Source organism: Bubalus bubalis, chromosome 12 (genome assembly GCF_019923935.1).
Source record: "Bubalus bubalis isolate 160015118507 breed Murrah chromosome 12, NDDB_SH_1, whole genome shotgun sequence".
NCBI classification, from domain to species: domain Eukaryota; kingdom Metazoa; phylum Chordata; class Mammalia; order Artiodactyla; family Bovidae; genus Bubalus; species Bubalus bubalis.
The window spans coordinates 94,125,172-94,142,051 of NC_059168.1; the positions used below are offsets into that span (position 1 = coordinate 94,125,172).

The window sequence follows — 16,880 nt, forward strand, 5'->3', positions numbered from 1 at the left end:
CTTAAGACTTTGAGTCTTAATGACTTATTTAACAAAACTGTGTGTCAACTCCCAAACTGCTAAGGACACTGTAACTAGGGACTATTGTCATTTCTTCCCGTCCACAGAGAATTATCAGGCACTGTCTATGTACTAGGCTCTGTGCCAGGGATACATGGCTAACCATGACATACTACCGAAGCTTCCGTCTCTTGGCGAAGGGATAGCATAAAGTTGAATGTGACTGTCTATTTCTGAGAATATACCCGTTCCCCGCAGAAAATCAGTGTGGATGCATGTCTGAGGGATTGGGGGTGGGGGTGGGGCAAGGATATCTACAATTTCATCCTCTAAGCATCATTATGTGCCACCCCCCCCAACAAACCCACCATTACTCCACCTTACATTACTGAACCTCTACTGTGTGCTGGGTGTACAAGAAGGAGTAAGACAAAATCTTTTCAAGAAGCTCACAGTCTGGCTAGGTACATGAAGTCTGCACTGTTTCAGGCTCTAAATTGTCAAATGTTATCACTGCTTGAAAATGGATCAGTCTCTTTTTCAGAGTCTCACTGAAAAAGTAAAAGACCCTCAAGTGAGATGATCTGACTTAAGACATTGGTGACAGTAACCATGCCTCTTTGCCACTGCTTCCGCAAAGACACAGTATTTAACACTGCCACCGTGGATTCAGCTTACTTGCTGAATTAATATGCTGCCTCGTGCATTTTCTTAGCTAGAACTGAATATTTACTGGGTGTGGTGATTTTCACAGAGGGTGAGCCCCTCCAAATCCTAATGGCCTGGTGTTGGCTAGCACACGGATGCTGCGCAGGGTCTTTGTCTTACTTTTACACATTCATGGTGTGGTGTTTGTGTCAGATTCTTCCTCTCATGCTCTAAGATGAAGCTGTGGATAATTTTTTTTTTTAAACTAAGCATATATATTGTGCAACACTGAAACATTTACCACCAGTCTTTCTAAGGCATACTATGGGGAAAATGGTATAATTCATTCATTTGTTCAGTCATTCATTCAACAAACATTTAATGAGCACCTACTAAATATTAGACTATGTTTAGGACACCAAGGATTACCAAACATGGTCCCATCCTACAGGAACAAAGTAAGAAAGGAGCCAGGATTATTAAATGAGATCAAGTGAAAGCCTGGAATTCCTCCTGGATACTCTAAGATATACTAGCTGTGTTTTATTTTTCAAGTATTTTAGAACATATGGGGATTTCATTTTGATCATATTCAGTGATGCTCTTTGAAACCATACAGTAGAGCTTGATCACTGTGTTTAAGAGGATTTCCTGCCAGTTCTCATCTTCTCTCACTTCAGGACTGACTTTCACTTGAGCAGTCTACTTCTAGAGCAACGACTCTTAGTTCAGTGAGCATTCACTGTGGTGTGACTCAAGGTGCCAGGACTCCCAAAGTCTCTTCCTGAGCAACAGCAATGTCTGTGGGAGGTGGACAGTGGATATGTGGTGCCAATATCAAACAAGGGTCATCTCCCCCCAACAGGCAAAAATTGGTTTGATGAAATAGGTAAAAAGATTCTTAGTTCTATTTTCTCTTATGCCTGTTAGAAAGTAATGCACTTTGGAATTTTAAATCCTTGGTACTACCACTCCCACCTGTCTGTAAGTGCAGTAACATGAATAAATAAATATTAAATAAATATAAATGAAGGAAACAAATGTGGTTTCTTACAAATCCTTTATGCCATTATTTGAGATAAAAACTGAACTTTCATGGTTACTTCAAAAGACAGAAATAAATGGGCCAGAATCTTGGGTTTTGCCTGGTTCCAGATAGCCTGACACCTACTGAATAAGTATGGCCACTAGTGTTCTAGAACGGGACAGTCTCATTTCCTCCTCTTCCTTCTTTACCTTCTTGTCATCCAGAAAAGGTCATTCTCAGTTAAAATCCACTATTAGCAAAAAGCTACATTATCACTATTTTTCTCAATAGTCTTACAGAGTAGGTATTATCTCCATACTGTTCATACTCTTCATGGGGTTCTCAAGGCAAGAATACTGAAGTGGTTTGCCATTCTCTTCTCCAGTGGACCACATTCCGTCAGACCTCTCCACCATGACCTGTCTGTCTTGGGTGGCCCCACATGGCATGGCTTAGTTTCACTGAGTTAGATAAGGCTGTGGTCTGTGTGATCAGGTTGGCTAGTTTTCTGTGATTATCTCCATTTTAAAGATGAGACAACTGAGACTCAGGTCATCTTCTGGCAGATGCCACAGCCAGGATTAAAACCCAGGTGACTCTAACGACCGTAGCTTTCCATCATACTCAGGAGCCTCCTGAGCCACTTGGAGCCACAAGCTACAGGGCTGGTCCCTGGAGCCCTGGTGTTGGAAGCCTCTCCCCTTTTCCCTGTTGCATTCCCAGGACATGATCTGGACTTTGGATAAACACTAAAACGAGAAAAAACAGTAACCACTTATCAGTCCCTCCCTAGTCCACCACAGACTCCTGTGTCAATTCATCTAATTTAGCTCAGGCCTATAGACTTTGGCTATAATTCCCTACCTACTTACCTGGAACAAACTAGAAAATAAGAAAATCTTCTACTAACTTTTCCTATAGAACATTCATAGGTACCCATCCATACTTCACAGACAAATGTAACATTAGCATGGCCTGTATGTGGAAAACAATTTGGTGGTTCCTAAAAAAGGTAAACATAAAATCACTATATTACCTAACAATTCCACTCCTAAGTATACTTCCTGAAAAACTGAAAACAAGCACTCAAACAAATACTTGTACAGATATATTCATAGTGGCATTATTCTCAATAACCAAACATTGACAGATGAATGGGAACATAAAATGCATGGGTATATATACACATTCAGTGGAATATTATTCAGCCATAAAAGGGATGACATTCTGACACATGCTACAATGTGGATGAACCTTGAAAACATTATGCTAAGTGAAATAAGCCAGACACAGAAGAACAATATGATATGATTTCATTTATACGAAATACCCAAAATAGGCAAATTCATAGAGATAGAAAGTAGAAGTCACCAGGGGCTAGTAGGTTGGGGGAACTGAGAGTTATTGCTTAATGAGTTCAGCATTTCTGTTTGGGGTGATGAAAAATTCTGAAAATACATAGTGATACTGGTTATACAACATTGTGAATGTAATTAACGCCATTGAATTGTAACTTAACAATGGTTTAAATGGGAATTTTTATGTTATTTATGTTTTACCACAATTTAAAAAAAGTAAAAAGCAAAGGCTCTGGAGACAAACATGTGTTTGACTCCCTGCTCTACCACTGCCAAGCTGTATGGAGATTCTCGGAGTCATCCTTGAGGCACACATAGCAGTCCCTTCCATGCTTCATCTAATTTCTCCTTTCCCTTGGTTTCCTTATTTCCTTCTCTCATCTCGCTTTAAGGTTCCACGGGCTTCTTTGTTTTCTGTGTGTGTGTGTGTGTGTGTGTGTGTGTGTGTGTGTGTTTTGGCATAAAACAGAGGCACAGACAAATTAGTAACATCATTTATGTATGTTCTGGGTACACTCTGCTTGCCTCTGTGGAGGGCAGGGAGCACACACCAGGAAGCATTCTCAATGCTTTCCATTTTGAGTTGCTCCTAGGCTGAGTCAACAGAAATCTGCTTCCTTACCATGTTGTGACAAGTTGGCACCCAGAGTCAGGCTCTTGCAGACTTGTATTTCTCCGAGTCAGAAGACTTTGAAATAAGGCATACCAAAGCTTTATTTACAAAGATGGTTGGTGGAATATTAATGATAATCTCAAAAAACTGGAAACAATCTAAACGTTCAACATGAGATGGTTACAGAAATTAAGGTAGCTGTACTTGATAGAATATTCTGCAGCCATGTAAAAGAGCCTAGGATGTAATGTAAAATGGAGGATCAATAAGATTTTAACTTAAGATCTGAAAGCAATGTAAACACTTTGCATAATGAAAAACAATAAGAATGTACAAAAGGTAGTTGAGTAGTTGTATTAGTTTTGTGGAACTACAGGGATATTTTAATTTTCCTAGTTTGTAAATTTCTTTCTTTTTTTTCTTTTTAATTTTCTGTTACACTAAATCACATAAGTAGAGTTTGGGTTTTGTTTTTTAAACCATAAGATCAATGGTGTTACCCAACCAGAAGACAGATATATATAGTATTTTTCTGACCTGCTCCAACATAACCTCGTCCATTCATGCTTGAAAGCCAGGTTATCAATCTGCTTTTATCTTAATGTCTCTGTCTTCAAGGGGTTTTAGGTGGATAAATATGACTCAGCAGAATTATGTCCGAAATCAGAGGCTGAAAGGTGGATGATGGTAGCATTCCCATAGCTGAATCTGGAGCCGGGCCTCTTGGGAAGGACTAAGCAGGCAGGACTGGAGGAGCTGGCTCCTGCCCACACAGGCAGTGCCGCTTCTCTGCGGCACTGGTGTTGACTGTTGGTTTACCGTCCCCACCTCAGCCATCGTGCCCTGTGGGTAGGGGCTGAGCTCCATTCATCCTGGGGAGGCCCAGCTAGCACGCTGGCCCAGAGAGAGCCACATGAGTCTGTTGAATAAACAACTCTCACTGTGCTCCATCTATACTGGCCTTTGCACCGCTACCGGCATGGAACCGAATGCATCTTAAAGTTCCAATCCCCACCAGTTTTGCTGTTTGATATCACATTTACCAGGGACCTGCAATGGGTCAAACATGGGAAAAGCACCTTCATACACATTGCCTTAAGATGACTCCACAGAGCCATGAGCTAGGAACTAAGAAACTATGGCCAGAAAAAAGGATGCAATTAAAGCACACAATTCTATTTTTGAAAGTTTTTTAAAACTGAGGCCACTGTGCTAAGAAATGTCTTCCAAAGAGAGGGTGGTGGTGTAGCCTTATTCCGATTTCAAGATGATATAATTTTAAACAAAGGAGTGAGGTAAAGTAAGATTCTTTTTAAAATTCATTCGTTTTCCTGAGGAGGGAGAAAGGGGACTCAATGCAAATTCAAGACCCACACTGCTATACACATATTCCAAAAGTTGCAATCTTCTACCCAGCAGAGAAAGGATCCTTGGCCTAGCAATTAAAATCATTTGTCTTTTATCCCCTTCTTGCCAAAAAGGACCCCAGCCCTAACTAGTTAATCCCTAACACACACTGCTACTCCCAGAGTTGCCTGGCAACTGCTAGGAGGCGTGTCAGAGAGCAAGAAAGGCCTAAATAAATGAGCTGAAGCCTGGGCTGCTGCTTGACACGGATAAAGGAGGTTTTTCCAAATGGAGCTGCCTGGCTTCTTGTGGTTCTGTCATTAAAGTGGAGAAGAACAAGTTGGCTTGCCCGATATTGTTAAATACCTTGGGCTTTGCACCTGATATTCTCTGAGTGGTGGAAAAATGGCTCACATGCCCTTGTGATTCACCGACACTCTCCCCTCTGCCTGGCAGCACCAACCTCCAAAGCCTCAAGTCAGGGAAGAAGCAATGTACATGCACTGAACAGAGGTCGAGGGCCAACCCCGGCCCCACACACTTCTCTGTTCTTTCATTTCTTTCACCCATCCTTCCGACCACTGTTCCAAAACACACGCATTGATGCCTCTGCTATGCCACGACCTGTGCCCGGTGACGGAAATGCAGAGAAAGAGTTGTTAATGTGGAACACGAGGAAATCAGAACAAAGGCAAGAGAGAGGGTCGGGTGGAAGAAACCTGGGTTTTCGAGTCAGGCCAATTTGAGTCTGACCCCAGGCTCATAACTGCCAGGAAGTAACGGACAACTGCTGCTCCTCTCCCATCTGTGATGTGGGCAGCAAGGGGTAGTCGTGGGGAATTACTATGACCACAGATGCAAAGCAACTCAGGGATGAAGCCTGTTGGAAGCTGTCAAGCAGGTAGAAGACTCGGCTATAGCTGGATACCCTGGGGTCTCACTTTCTGATCCTCGGGAGGAATAAGTCACCTAGCCCTAAAGAGAGACCTCACTGGGGATCCCACAGGGGCCCTCTGGCCCTGAGATGGGCACATGGCAGAAGGCACAGATGGAGGGGGCAGCCTGGCACCTGGCTGGGCCTCAGCAAGGAGGCTGCCTTCCTCTTCCCTTCCAGGCAGGGGAAAGAAAATGAAGCTTGAGACTCCCCAGCCAGCTGCATTTTGAATTTTTTTTTCAGTAGGAGAGAAAGAAAAAAGGCCAAGGAGTTGAAAATCTCAAGCAAGCTCTGGGCCGTGGAGGAACTGCTGCCCATCTCTGCCTCTTGGGCTGGGATGGGCCCCTCCAGAGGGGCCCCACTGGAGCTGAGCAGAAAAGTACACGAAGCCTGTGATGTTGCATCTTTTAAAAAACCCAAGCCCTGTGACTTGGTAGTGACCTGAGTCCCATGGCCACAGCTGCTGGCCCAGGTGGGAAGCTCCTACACTGTATCCTCCGTGCCTCACATGCTCCTGCAGGCCATCTCTGTCCTCAGCCTTGGGCCGTTTCCCACTCGACCTGCCCCAGAGTCTCCCCTCCAGGCTACCAACCACTTCTGGCCACCAGCCTTCTCCTCCAATTTATGAATTGAAGGCCTTAAATGTACTCGGGTACCTTCAACTCAATAAAACCAAGTTGAGGATGCTGCCTAGGGAAATAATTCACACCATGGGATGAAGATTTATATAGAGATATTCACCACAGTGTGGTTTAAGATGGTGAAAGTTACCAACAAGCAAATGAACCAGCGCTGGGATAATGTGGTGGGCCTCCGCACTGGTTTTAGATGGCAAGGACTTGATAAAAATCTCTGTGAGTGGGGCCCAGACATTTACCTTTTTAAGAGCCTCACAGGCAATTCTGATCTACAGCCAGAGCTGAGACCCCCTGGAGTCACCTGATGAGAGATGTGCAGCCAATTTTTAAAGAGTTTTTATATGATATGGAAAAAGTGCTTACTACACTCTAAAAGGCAAAACTAAATAACAGGGAACTAGATTGCTTTGCCAGGAATGTCTCAACTCTCTAAAAGTAAAAAATCAAAACCTCAAAGTAAAAACAAAAACAACCCCAATCTTCCAACTTATCCCTCCCCCTCTTATATACAGAATAGATAACTAATAAGGACCTACTGTATAGTACAGGGAACTCAATTCAATACTCTGTAATGACCTATATAGAGAAGAATCTAAAAAGACTGGATATACATATATGTATAACTGATCCACTTCGCTGTACAGCAGAAACTAACACATTATAAATCAATTATTCCTCAATACATTTTTTTTTTTAAAGATGAGGAAAACCCAAAACAGAAAAAAAAAAAGAAAAGTGAAACAAAAAAACCCCCCAGAAAAACAAAAAAAAAAAAAAAAAAAAAAGGAAAGAAAAAAAGAAAAGCCCAAAATAAACATACAAACTCCAAAACCTAGAACCTTGGTGGAAACATGCTAACATATTATCTCAGCTCCAGATGAAAGGATTATGGGTATTTTCTCATTTCTATTCCCATTACTTTAAACCTTTCTCAAATAAGAAAAACCAACAAAAAACCAAGAGCAGTTTTGTTTTGTTTTTTTAAATAATCAGAGAAACACATAAAAGACAAGTGGCCCCATGAAGAACACCCCTTCCTCAGCACTGTGCTGCTTGCCGCCCAAGTGGGCTCATCCAGGCACTGTTCTCCACGCCTCCCATATGGCCTGACTCTAAAACCCCTGACCCCTTCTTGAGCTCACATGCATTTTGCAATCATTATTTTAATTAATCTCACAAACAATCTGGTATTGGAAGTGTTGTTATTCCTTTTTTTTTTTTTAGATGAGGGGAATTGGCTAGAATTAAATCTACGGTTTAAAAACCATCTAGATAACATGATGAGGCTTGGTCAGAAACTTTCAGGCCTTTGGCTTCTCTCTTGGCCTTACAAAAAAGAGCTATTCTGGTGCACATAAATCAGACCAATAGCATGACAAGTCTGCCTTATTTCATTGATTTATAAGATGCAAATTTCTTCACGTTTTAACATCTCTGAAATCTGGATGTCTTACAATTGATGGCATCCTTCAATTATAATTGGCAGCACCCTTTCTTAATGATACGTGAAACAGTGGTACACCTTATGATGGAATGACACGTAAAATTCAATGAAAGGTACCACGTTTATAATCAATGCTATTTTTAATGACTTCATAATATTCTATCACATGGATATACTTTAATTTACTTAACCAGTTATTTATCATTATGGACACTTAGTCTGCTCCACATTTTGACCATTATAATCTGTTACTCAGGACACTTTCACATCAAGCTGTCCCTGTTTCTACTATGGGCATCATCATCTTCTCCCAGATCTGTATCTTAGGAGACATTTTGATACTTCTTGCCCCTCATCTCTCATATCTTATCTATTTCTAGACTCATCTATCATTTCTTCTTCATAGTACCTTTTCCTGGTGTACCCACTGGAGGGCTATCTTCTGAGTTCTCCAGCAGTCCCCCGGTCTCTGCTTCTGGTTTCCTTTTCAGTCCAGTCCTGCATTACTAGTCAAACATGACTTCAGTCACATCATGTCTCTGCTCACACCCCTAGTCTAGGATCTAAGGCTCTGTCAAATTTGGCTCTAGCCTCTCCTGCAGCCAGCCCTCTCTCTCTACCCAAACCCATGACCCCAGACAAAGAGGCTATGAGGGGTCCTGCCTCCAAGTCTTCGCTCACTCAGATAATTCCACGCCCACCACAGGAAGGGTTGCTGCTATCCTTCTTTTTCCAAGTTTTCCCTTTCCTCTGAACTGTATTATGGCTCACTTGTTCCTTATAACCATCATTATAACCAAAATGTAGACTAAGTCTTCTTTTTCTCATTTCACAGTAAAGAAACCGAAGTTTAGGGAGATTAAGTGCCCTACTCAAGGTTGTACAGCCTAGAAGTACAGAGCCAGGCTGTAAACTCTTGGACTTCCATCTTTAAACCTGAGGCCTTCAAGGATGTATAGCAGGATGTTTTACTCACTCAGTCGTGTCTGAATCTTTGCGACCCCATGGACTATAGCCTGCCAGGCTCCTCTGTACTTGGAATTCTCCAGGCAAGAATACTGGAGTGGGTTGCCATTTCCTTCTCCAGGGGAGTTTCCCAACCCAGGGATTGAACCCAGGTCTCCTGCACTGCAGGAGATGCTTTACCGTCTTAGAGACGTAAGTACAAATACAACCATAAACTCCTCTGGAGGAGCAATTTGTGCCCAGATTATATACCCAGCAATATGTACCACAATCAACAGTCTCTGGACTCTAGACGTATACATGACAACAATGACATCTTTGTAAGACTGTAAATACTTCATGTCAGTATCAGTCCCAGTAGCCTAAGATAAGGACAGGCCAGTTGTCCCATTCTTACTTTAAAGATGGGAAGAAAACAGAACTTTCCTTGAATTCTATCAGTTTGCAAAACAGCACTGAACCTGACTGGTTTGGCTGGGCCCAAGGTCAGGACAAAGAATCCGAGCTACCTGTCTTGGAGACAGCAGGACACGAGAAACTTGCTTTAAGCCGAAGGGCTTTTCAGGACCTAAGGGAAGTATCTCTTAAGAAGCAAAGGCAGTGCATCCCTTCTGTCCAGTGACACAGCGGAGCAAGTCAGGCCCTAGTGCTGGATGGAAGACGAGAACAAGGTGGCTCGAGGCTGCTGTTCCATGGGCACCCACTGCCCCAACCACTTCAGAGTGTGCACCCTGGCTAAAGGGTGCTTGCTATCACTCTGTGCTTCACTTACACACATGATGGATTCATAATAGTCAAAAAGTACTTATCCAGCTATAACTGTGGCTTATGAGGCATCATGGTCAAGGTTCACTGTCAGAGTTTGCACATGAAACGCACTGTCTGATACCTACTCATCTTCTGTCATTTAATCTAACAAAATGTCTGTCTTAGGTCCCTCAGAGCCACTCTGACTAGGTTGGGCGTGGTTGCCATCTCCTCCTGCTCAGGATGGAGTCCCATGTCCTGAGAGGAAAGGGCTATCAGCAAGGTCCCCTCCAGCATCCTTTCCTATGCAGTGAGGCAGGCCCCTGGACCAATTTCTCCATTCTCCTTGGCCGAGAGGCTATGAGTAATCAAGCATCTGATGAACGCTTCTCACTGAAGTTGGGAGAACTGATAGTTTCTTTGGTTTTAGGGTTGACCTGGTGTCTTCCATCCTCACAATAACTAATCACCTCAAGGATGAGGCAACAGAGAGAGGCTCTGAAAGGCTGATGGGCTCTGGAGGCAGATGACATCATTCCCCAGTCCTCAGCACACTTAGTAGTCAGTATACCAAGACCACTCTGGGAACCTCTAAGAAGTGAGCCTCTGGATACTCTGCTCTCTCAAGTGTGGAGAAGAGGTTCCTTTGCAGGAAAAGGGCAGTGAGGCACAGAGGGAAGCATGGGCTTTGGGACAACCTACCTGGCTCTTCCACTGGTTAGCAAGTCATTGTTTCTGTGAGCCTCACTTTCCCCATTTGTCAAGTGAAGATGATCACTGCTACCCCACAGGCTTACCAGGATTTCTCAGTTTGAGCAGATGTGTACACTGCTAAGCACTGCGACCCGCAGAGGGTGCTGCTGTCCAGGGAAGGAAGGGGTCCTAACATCCACAGGAGCAGACAGTCCTCCACTCGGGGCAGCACAGCTTCCTTGTGCTAAGAGGTAGCGTGAGGGGAGCACACTTCTCCGTCTCCACCAAACACACACACACAACCTCCTTTGGTGAATTCAACAACAAGATGACTAGCAAGTTTCTTGTGGCCCTGACCAAACATGGACTTGTGACATGCCAAGAAGCTACTCACCGGCTCGATTTTCAGAGCGTTTCGGTAGCTGCCGAAGAAAGCGGCCTGGGCCTTGAGGAAGGCTCTGGCCACACCGTCGCCAGTTGTCGTGGACACCTTCTTCAGCCGGCTCTTCAGGGAAGAGATCTGATGACAGAAAGGAGACACAGGCTGAGGGCAGGGTGGGAGGACGATGGCTATCCCTCACGAGCACAGAGCTTTAGAAAACCCTGGGGAGGGGGTGGATCTGACACCTCCGCTGCTGGGAGAGCATACACACATTCAGGATTAGGGCAGGTTTTTGAAATGTAAATAAATGTTGCTCTTATTAGTGCATATCTAAGAAAAACAAAAACAAAATCACTTTCTAAGCAGTTTCAATGTGTCAGGTAATTGCTTTCACATAAATTTCTGTACTTAATTCTTTCAACAATCCTATAGAAAAGGGATTGTGTTCCTATCTTATAAGGGTATTAACAGTCTCAGAGAGATTAGATTACATGCCTAGTAACAAACCAAAGAAGTGGTCAAGTTGGAATTATGAATTGAAATCTTATAATCTGAGGCCAAACTATACAAATTTTTTTAGTTTCAATTCTATTTCCTCTTTAGATTACTTACAAATATTAGAAATAAATGGCTTATTTATAACACATAATACATTCTATATTATTATATACCTCATACCCAAAATATTTATCAAATGTATTATAAATTATATATGCCTGCAATGCAGGAGACCCCAGTTCTATTCCTGGGTCGGGAAGATCCCCTGGCGAAGGACAGGCTACACACTCCAGTAGTATTCAAGAAGTATTCATGGGCTTCCTGGTGGCTCAGTTGGTAAAGAATCTGTCTGCAATGTGGTAGACTTGGTTCGATCCCTGGGCTGGGAAGATTCCTTTGAGGAGGGTATGACAACCCACTCCATAAAGATGTGTGCTTAGTTGCTCAGTTGTGTCTGACTCTTTGCAACCCTATGGACTACAGCCCACCAGCCTCTTCTGCCCATGGGAATTCTGCAGGCAAGAATACTGGAGTGAGTTGTCATTCCCTCCTCTAGGGGATCTTCTCAACCTAGGGCTCAAATCCACGTCTCCTACATCGCAGGTGGATTCTTTACCAACTGAGCCACCAGGGAAGCCCCCATAAAGTATATATAATATATATTATTATAAAACTCATACTCTAAAGGAATAGTCATTATATAGATGTACAGAAACACACTTATACATCTTATAGATATGCATGCAACAGATTAACATAAAAAAGACAAAATCATGGCAATGGAAAAAGAATAAGTTCAGGTATAGATTTAGTATATAAACATAAGCCATCAGGTCTTATGTTTTCAAACTGTGGAAAATTCTTAAACAGATGGGAATACCAGACCACATTACCTGCTCCTGAGAAATCTGTATGCAGATCAAGAAGCAACAGAACGGGACATGGAACAATGAGCTGGTTCCAAATTGTGAAAGGAGTACGTCAAGGCTGTACATTGTCATCCTGCTTATTTAAATATGCAGAGTACATCATGCAAAATGCCAGGCTGGATGATCACAAGTCGGAATCAAGATTTCCAGGAGAAATATCAATAACCTCAGATATGCAGATGACACCACCTTTATGGCAGAAAGCAAAGAGGAACTAAAGAGCCTCTTGATGAAAGTGAGAGTGAAAAAACTGGATTAAAACTCAACATTCAAAAAACTAAGATCATAGCATTGGCCCATAAGTTCATGGCAAACAGATGGGGAAACACTGGAAACAGTGACAGACTTTATTTTTTATGGCTCCAAAATCACTGCAGATGATGACTACAGCCACAAAATTAAAAGATGCTTGCTCCTTGGAAGAAAAATTATGGCCAACCTAGACAACATATCAAAAAGCAGAGACATTACTTTACCAACAAAGGTCCATCTAGTCAAAGCTATGGTTTTTCCAGTAATTATGTATGGATGTGAGAGTTGGACCATAAAGAAAGCTGAGCGCCAAAGAATTGATGCTTTTGAACTGTGGTGTTGGAGAAGACTCTTGAGAGTCCCTTGGACTGCAAGGAGATCCAACCAGTCAAGCCTAAAGGAAATCAGTCCTGAATATTCATTGGAAGGACTGATGATGAAGCTGAAACTCCAATACTTTGCCACCTGATGTGAAGAACTGACTCATTTGAAAAGATCCTGATGCTAGGAAAGACTGAAGGCAGGAGGAGAAGGGGACAACAGAGGATGAGATGGTTGGATGGCATCGCTGACTCGATGGACATGAGTTTGAGCAAACTCCGGGAGTTGGTGATGGACAGGGAGGTCTGGCGTGCTGCAGTCCATGGGGTTCCAAAGCGTTGGACACAACTGAGCAACTGAACTGAACTGAACTGAACATCAGGTCTTACATAGTAGCTAGAAGTAGACTTCAAATTTGAGTTGAGCCTCCTAGCCGTCAAAGCAAAAAGCTTCATGAGAAGCTGTGGAATTCTTTGGGTCAAAACAGTTGTACAAATAAAAACAAAATTTACTGAAGATGAGAACTGAAAGAGATTTTTCCTGAATCCTCAACGTAGGAAAGATTGTGTGAGCTGACAGTTGTTACCCTCAAAGTCAGAGACAAGATCAACCCTCCCAGGCTGTTTCCAATAAGCCATTCATCTCAGGATGCCATATTGCACAGCTTCTGGGCATACCACTCACACTGTGTTCCACGTGAAAATTGCCCCTGGAATCAGGCAACTTGGTAGCCTTGAAACAATGGTGATACAATGGTGAGCAAAACCAGACAGCAAAATCTTAAACTTATACTCTTGTGAGGAAAATACCAATACATGTGACATTGCTACCATGATGAGCCTGTGCTAGAGCTCACCAAGGAGGTCAAGGAAGCCTTTGTGGAGAGAAACAGGCTTATACTGAGATCTGAAGGATGAGCTGAAGCAGTTAATTCACAAAGAATGGAAGAAACAGTGTACCAAACTTGGGGATCAGCATCTGTAAAGACACTATAGTGCAGAGGAGTTCAGAGACTACGGAGAACTGTGGCTTCAGTTGAGAGAAGGTGGAGAAGATAGCTTGAAATGAGAATAGATGGAAGGGCTGGGGTTAAGAATTGAATATATTAAGGAATTTTCCCCTGACTTTGAAGTAAATGTAAAGCTAACAACTGTTGTTAAGTGTGCAGGTGATAGATATATCAAGAGCGCAATTTAGGAATCTGTATGGGACTTAGATATAGGACTACCTAACGGCCTGACATTATTGAAGGATAAGATCTAGGGTAGAATTTTAAGTTCAAATAGGAAATTAGATGCAGGTGGTCCATGAATTATCAACAAATTTTTTTTTTAACATGAATGAGTAATGATTTTTTTTCTGGGTGTAGGCTGTATAGCTATATTCAGGTTCCTAAAGGTGCCTGTGAACATAAAAATATTAAGAATCTGGGATGGATTATACACACTTTTGAAACATTCCATGGACATTATTTCTTGTCAGAAGCCCCAGGCTTCTGATAAGGGGTTTGTAATAGCTTATTAAGATATATTTTACATATTATAAAATTCATTCATTGAAAATATATAATTCAGAAGTTTAAGTACAGTGACAATGTTGTACAACTATCATTACTAAATTCTAGAATACTTTCATCACCCCAAAAAGGAGAATCCAGCTTATTGGTAGGCACTTCTTACTCCCCACTACTCTTGTCCCCTTCTCCCTTGCCCCAGTCCTAGATAACCCCTGATCCACATCTTGTCTCCATGAATCTGCCTCTCTGGACATTCCATATAAATGGAACCATATACTATGTGGTCCTTCTTGTGACTGGCTTCTTTCACTTAGCAGTGTTGTTGCTGTCGGTCAGTCACTAAGTCGTGTCTGACTCTCTGCTACCACATGAACTGCAGCACACCAGGCTTCCCTGTCCTTCACTATCTCTCATACTCATTTGCTCAAACTCATGCCCATTGAGTCAGTGATGGCATCCAATCATCTCATCTTGTTGCCCTCCTCTCCTCTTGCCCTCAATCGTTCCCACCATCAGGGTTTTGCCAATGAGTCAGCTCTTTGCAACAGGTGGCCACAGTATTGGAGCTTTAGCATCAGACCTTCCAATGAATTTTCAGGTTTAATTTCCTTTAGGATTGACTGGTTTGATCTCCTTGCAGTCCAGGGGACTCTCAAGAGTCTTCTCCAACACTACAGTTCAAAAGCATTAGTTCTTTGGCACTCAGCCTTCTTTATGGTACAACTCTCACATCCATACATGACTACTGGAAAAACCATAGCTTTGACTATATGGACTTTTGTCAGCAGAGTGATGTCTCTGCTTTTTAATACGCTGTCTATGTTTGTCATAGCTTTCCTTCCAAGGAGCAAGTGTCTTTTAATTTCGTGGCTGCAATCACCATCTGCAGTGATTTTGGAGCCATAAAATATAAAGTCTGTCACTATTTCCACATTTTCCCCAGCTATTTGCCATGAAGTGATAAGACCAGATGCTATGATCTTAGTTTTGTGAATGCTGAGTTTTAATCCAGCTTTCTCATTCTCTTCTTTTGCCTTCATCAACAGGCTCTTTGGTTCCTCTTCATTTTCTGCCATTAAAGTGGTATCATCTGCATATCTGAGGTTGTTGATATTTTTCCTGGCAATCTTGATTCCAGCTTGTGATTCATCTAGCCCAGCATTTTGCATGATGTACTCTGCACGTAAGTTAAATAAGCAGGGTGACAACATACAACCTTGATGTATTCCTTTCCCAATTTTGAACCAGTCCATTGTCCATTGTCCATGTTTGTTTCTCAAAATCTCTGCTGTCTCCACATAAAAGCATATACAGAAATGACGCAGATGCCGATCAGCTGATGGAGATACATAAAAGGCATTCTTTCCATACTTAGCCTGGTGCTCATTATAAACATATTTCATCCACACTATGGCACTTATTAGTACTTCATTCTTTTTCACAGGTGAATAATATTTCATCATATGGAAAGAGCACATTTTATGCATCTCCATCAACTGAAGGGCATCTGGGTCATTTCTACTTTTTGGCTATTATTATTAATGCTGCTGTGAACATTCATGTATAAGCTTTTATGTGGGGACAGCAGAGATTTTGAGGCCAGAAACCAAATGGCAAAAATACTCACTGCTAGATCTTTTAAGATAAAAACAATCTGTGTTACTGTACTTGGGGGAAGAAACCCTGTGCCGCTGCTACAGGGGCAAACCACATGCTTCGAAAATCCAGTGTGTGTAGGCAGGTGACCTCCTTCTTGGCTAAGCCAAAAGGGATGGGAACATGTGTTGACGGGGTAGCCACTGCATCTCCATGCAGAGGTGGGCCAAGGAAATCAGTTTTCCTCTGGAAGCAGCTTGGAGCCTATCTCCACACCTGGTTGTAAATATTCTGTTTATCGTGACTCGTCCCTACCCCTCCCACCCCTGTTCTGGGACTCATGAGTCCCAGAGCCCATTCATGTGGTGAGAGCCCACAAGAAGCAGCACTAGCCACCTGGTGCCCAGTGGACTGCCATGGGCCTCCAACTTGAAATAGCAATATAAGAAAAAAACATGTTTTATTAACATGTTAAAAATATTGCCCACTTCCCACCCTCCAAATAATAAAAATTCTGCCTTTCTTAGGGACGAGGGTGACATTTCCATCCTTTGAAATAGTGCAAGCTGGTGTCACTCTTTTGGCTCCTCAAAGCCCTTGGGCCACCTGTGCTGCAGATTATTCCTCACTTAACCTTCCCTGGCCTTTCCCTTTCATTCGGGAGGTGTTTAATTACCTTGGACTCACAGGGCTGCACTTCAGGTGAGCCTCTCCTAATGGCCTCATTACCATTTTGCACAAAGAAGTCGTTGCTGATTGTAACTGAGCAAATAGGAGTGTGTGCCTTCCCGCTAGCCCCAGCTGCTCTGAAACCAGCCAAGCAGTCCTGGGTTCCCGGTGCCCCTGTGACCACTTAGGCCAAGACTTCTGAAGACCTCTCCTCACCCTGAAACAAGGAGAAGCTTTTGTCAGCACTTCAAAATTTGAAACTTCAAGTATATGCGCATCTGATAACTGGTGATAACATTCTG

General features: G+C 42.7%; 1 protein-coding gene across 9 annotated transcripts in view; it reads right to left on the reverse strand.

The window, feature by feature from the left end:
- DENND1A (DENN domain containing 1A) overlaps nucleotides 1-16,880 on the reverse strand; it is a 527,315-nt gene that overhangs the window by 137,669 nt on the left and 372,766 nt on the right. For all 9 annotated transcript variants that reach the window (XM_044926324.2, XM_044926331.2, XM_044926328.2 and 6 more), the window contains one exon: nucleotides 10,810-10,935. In XM_044926324.2, the coding sequence (XP_044782259.1) occupies nucleotides 10,810-10,935 (126 nt within the window). The remainder of the gene's footprint in view (nucleotides 1-10,809; nucleotides 10,936-16,880) is intronic.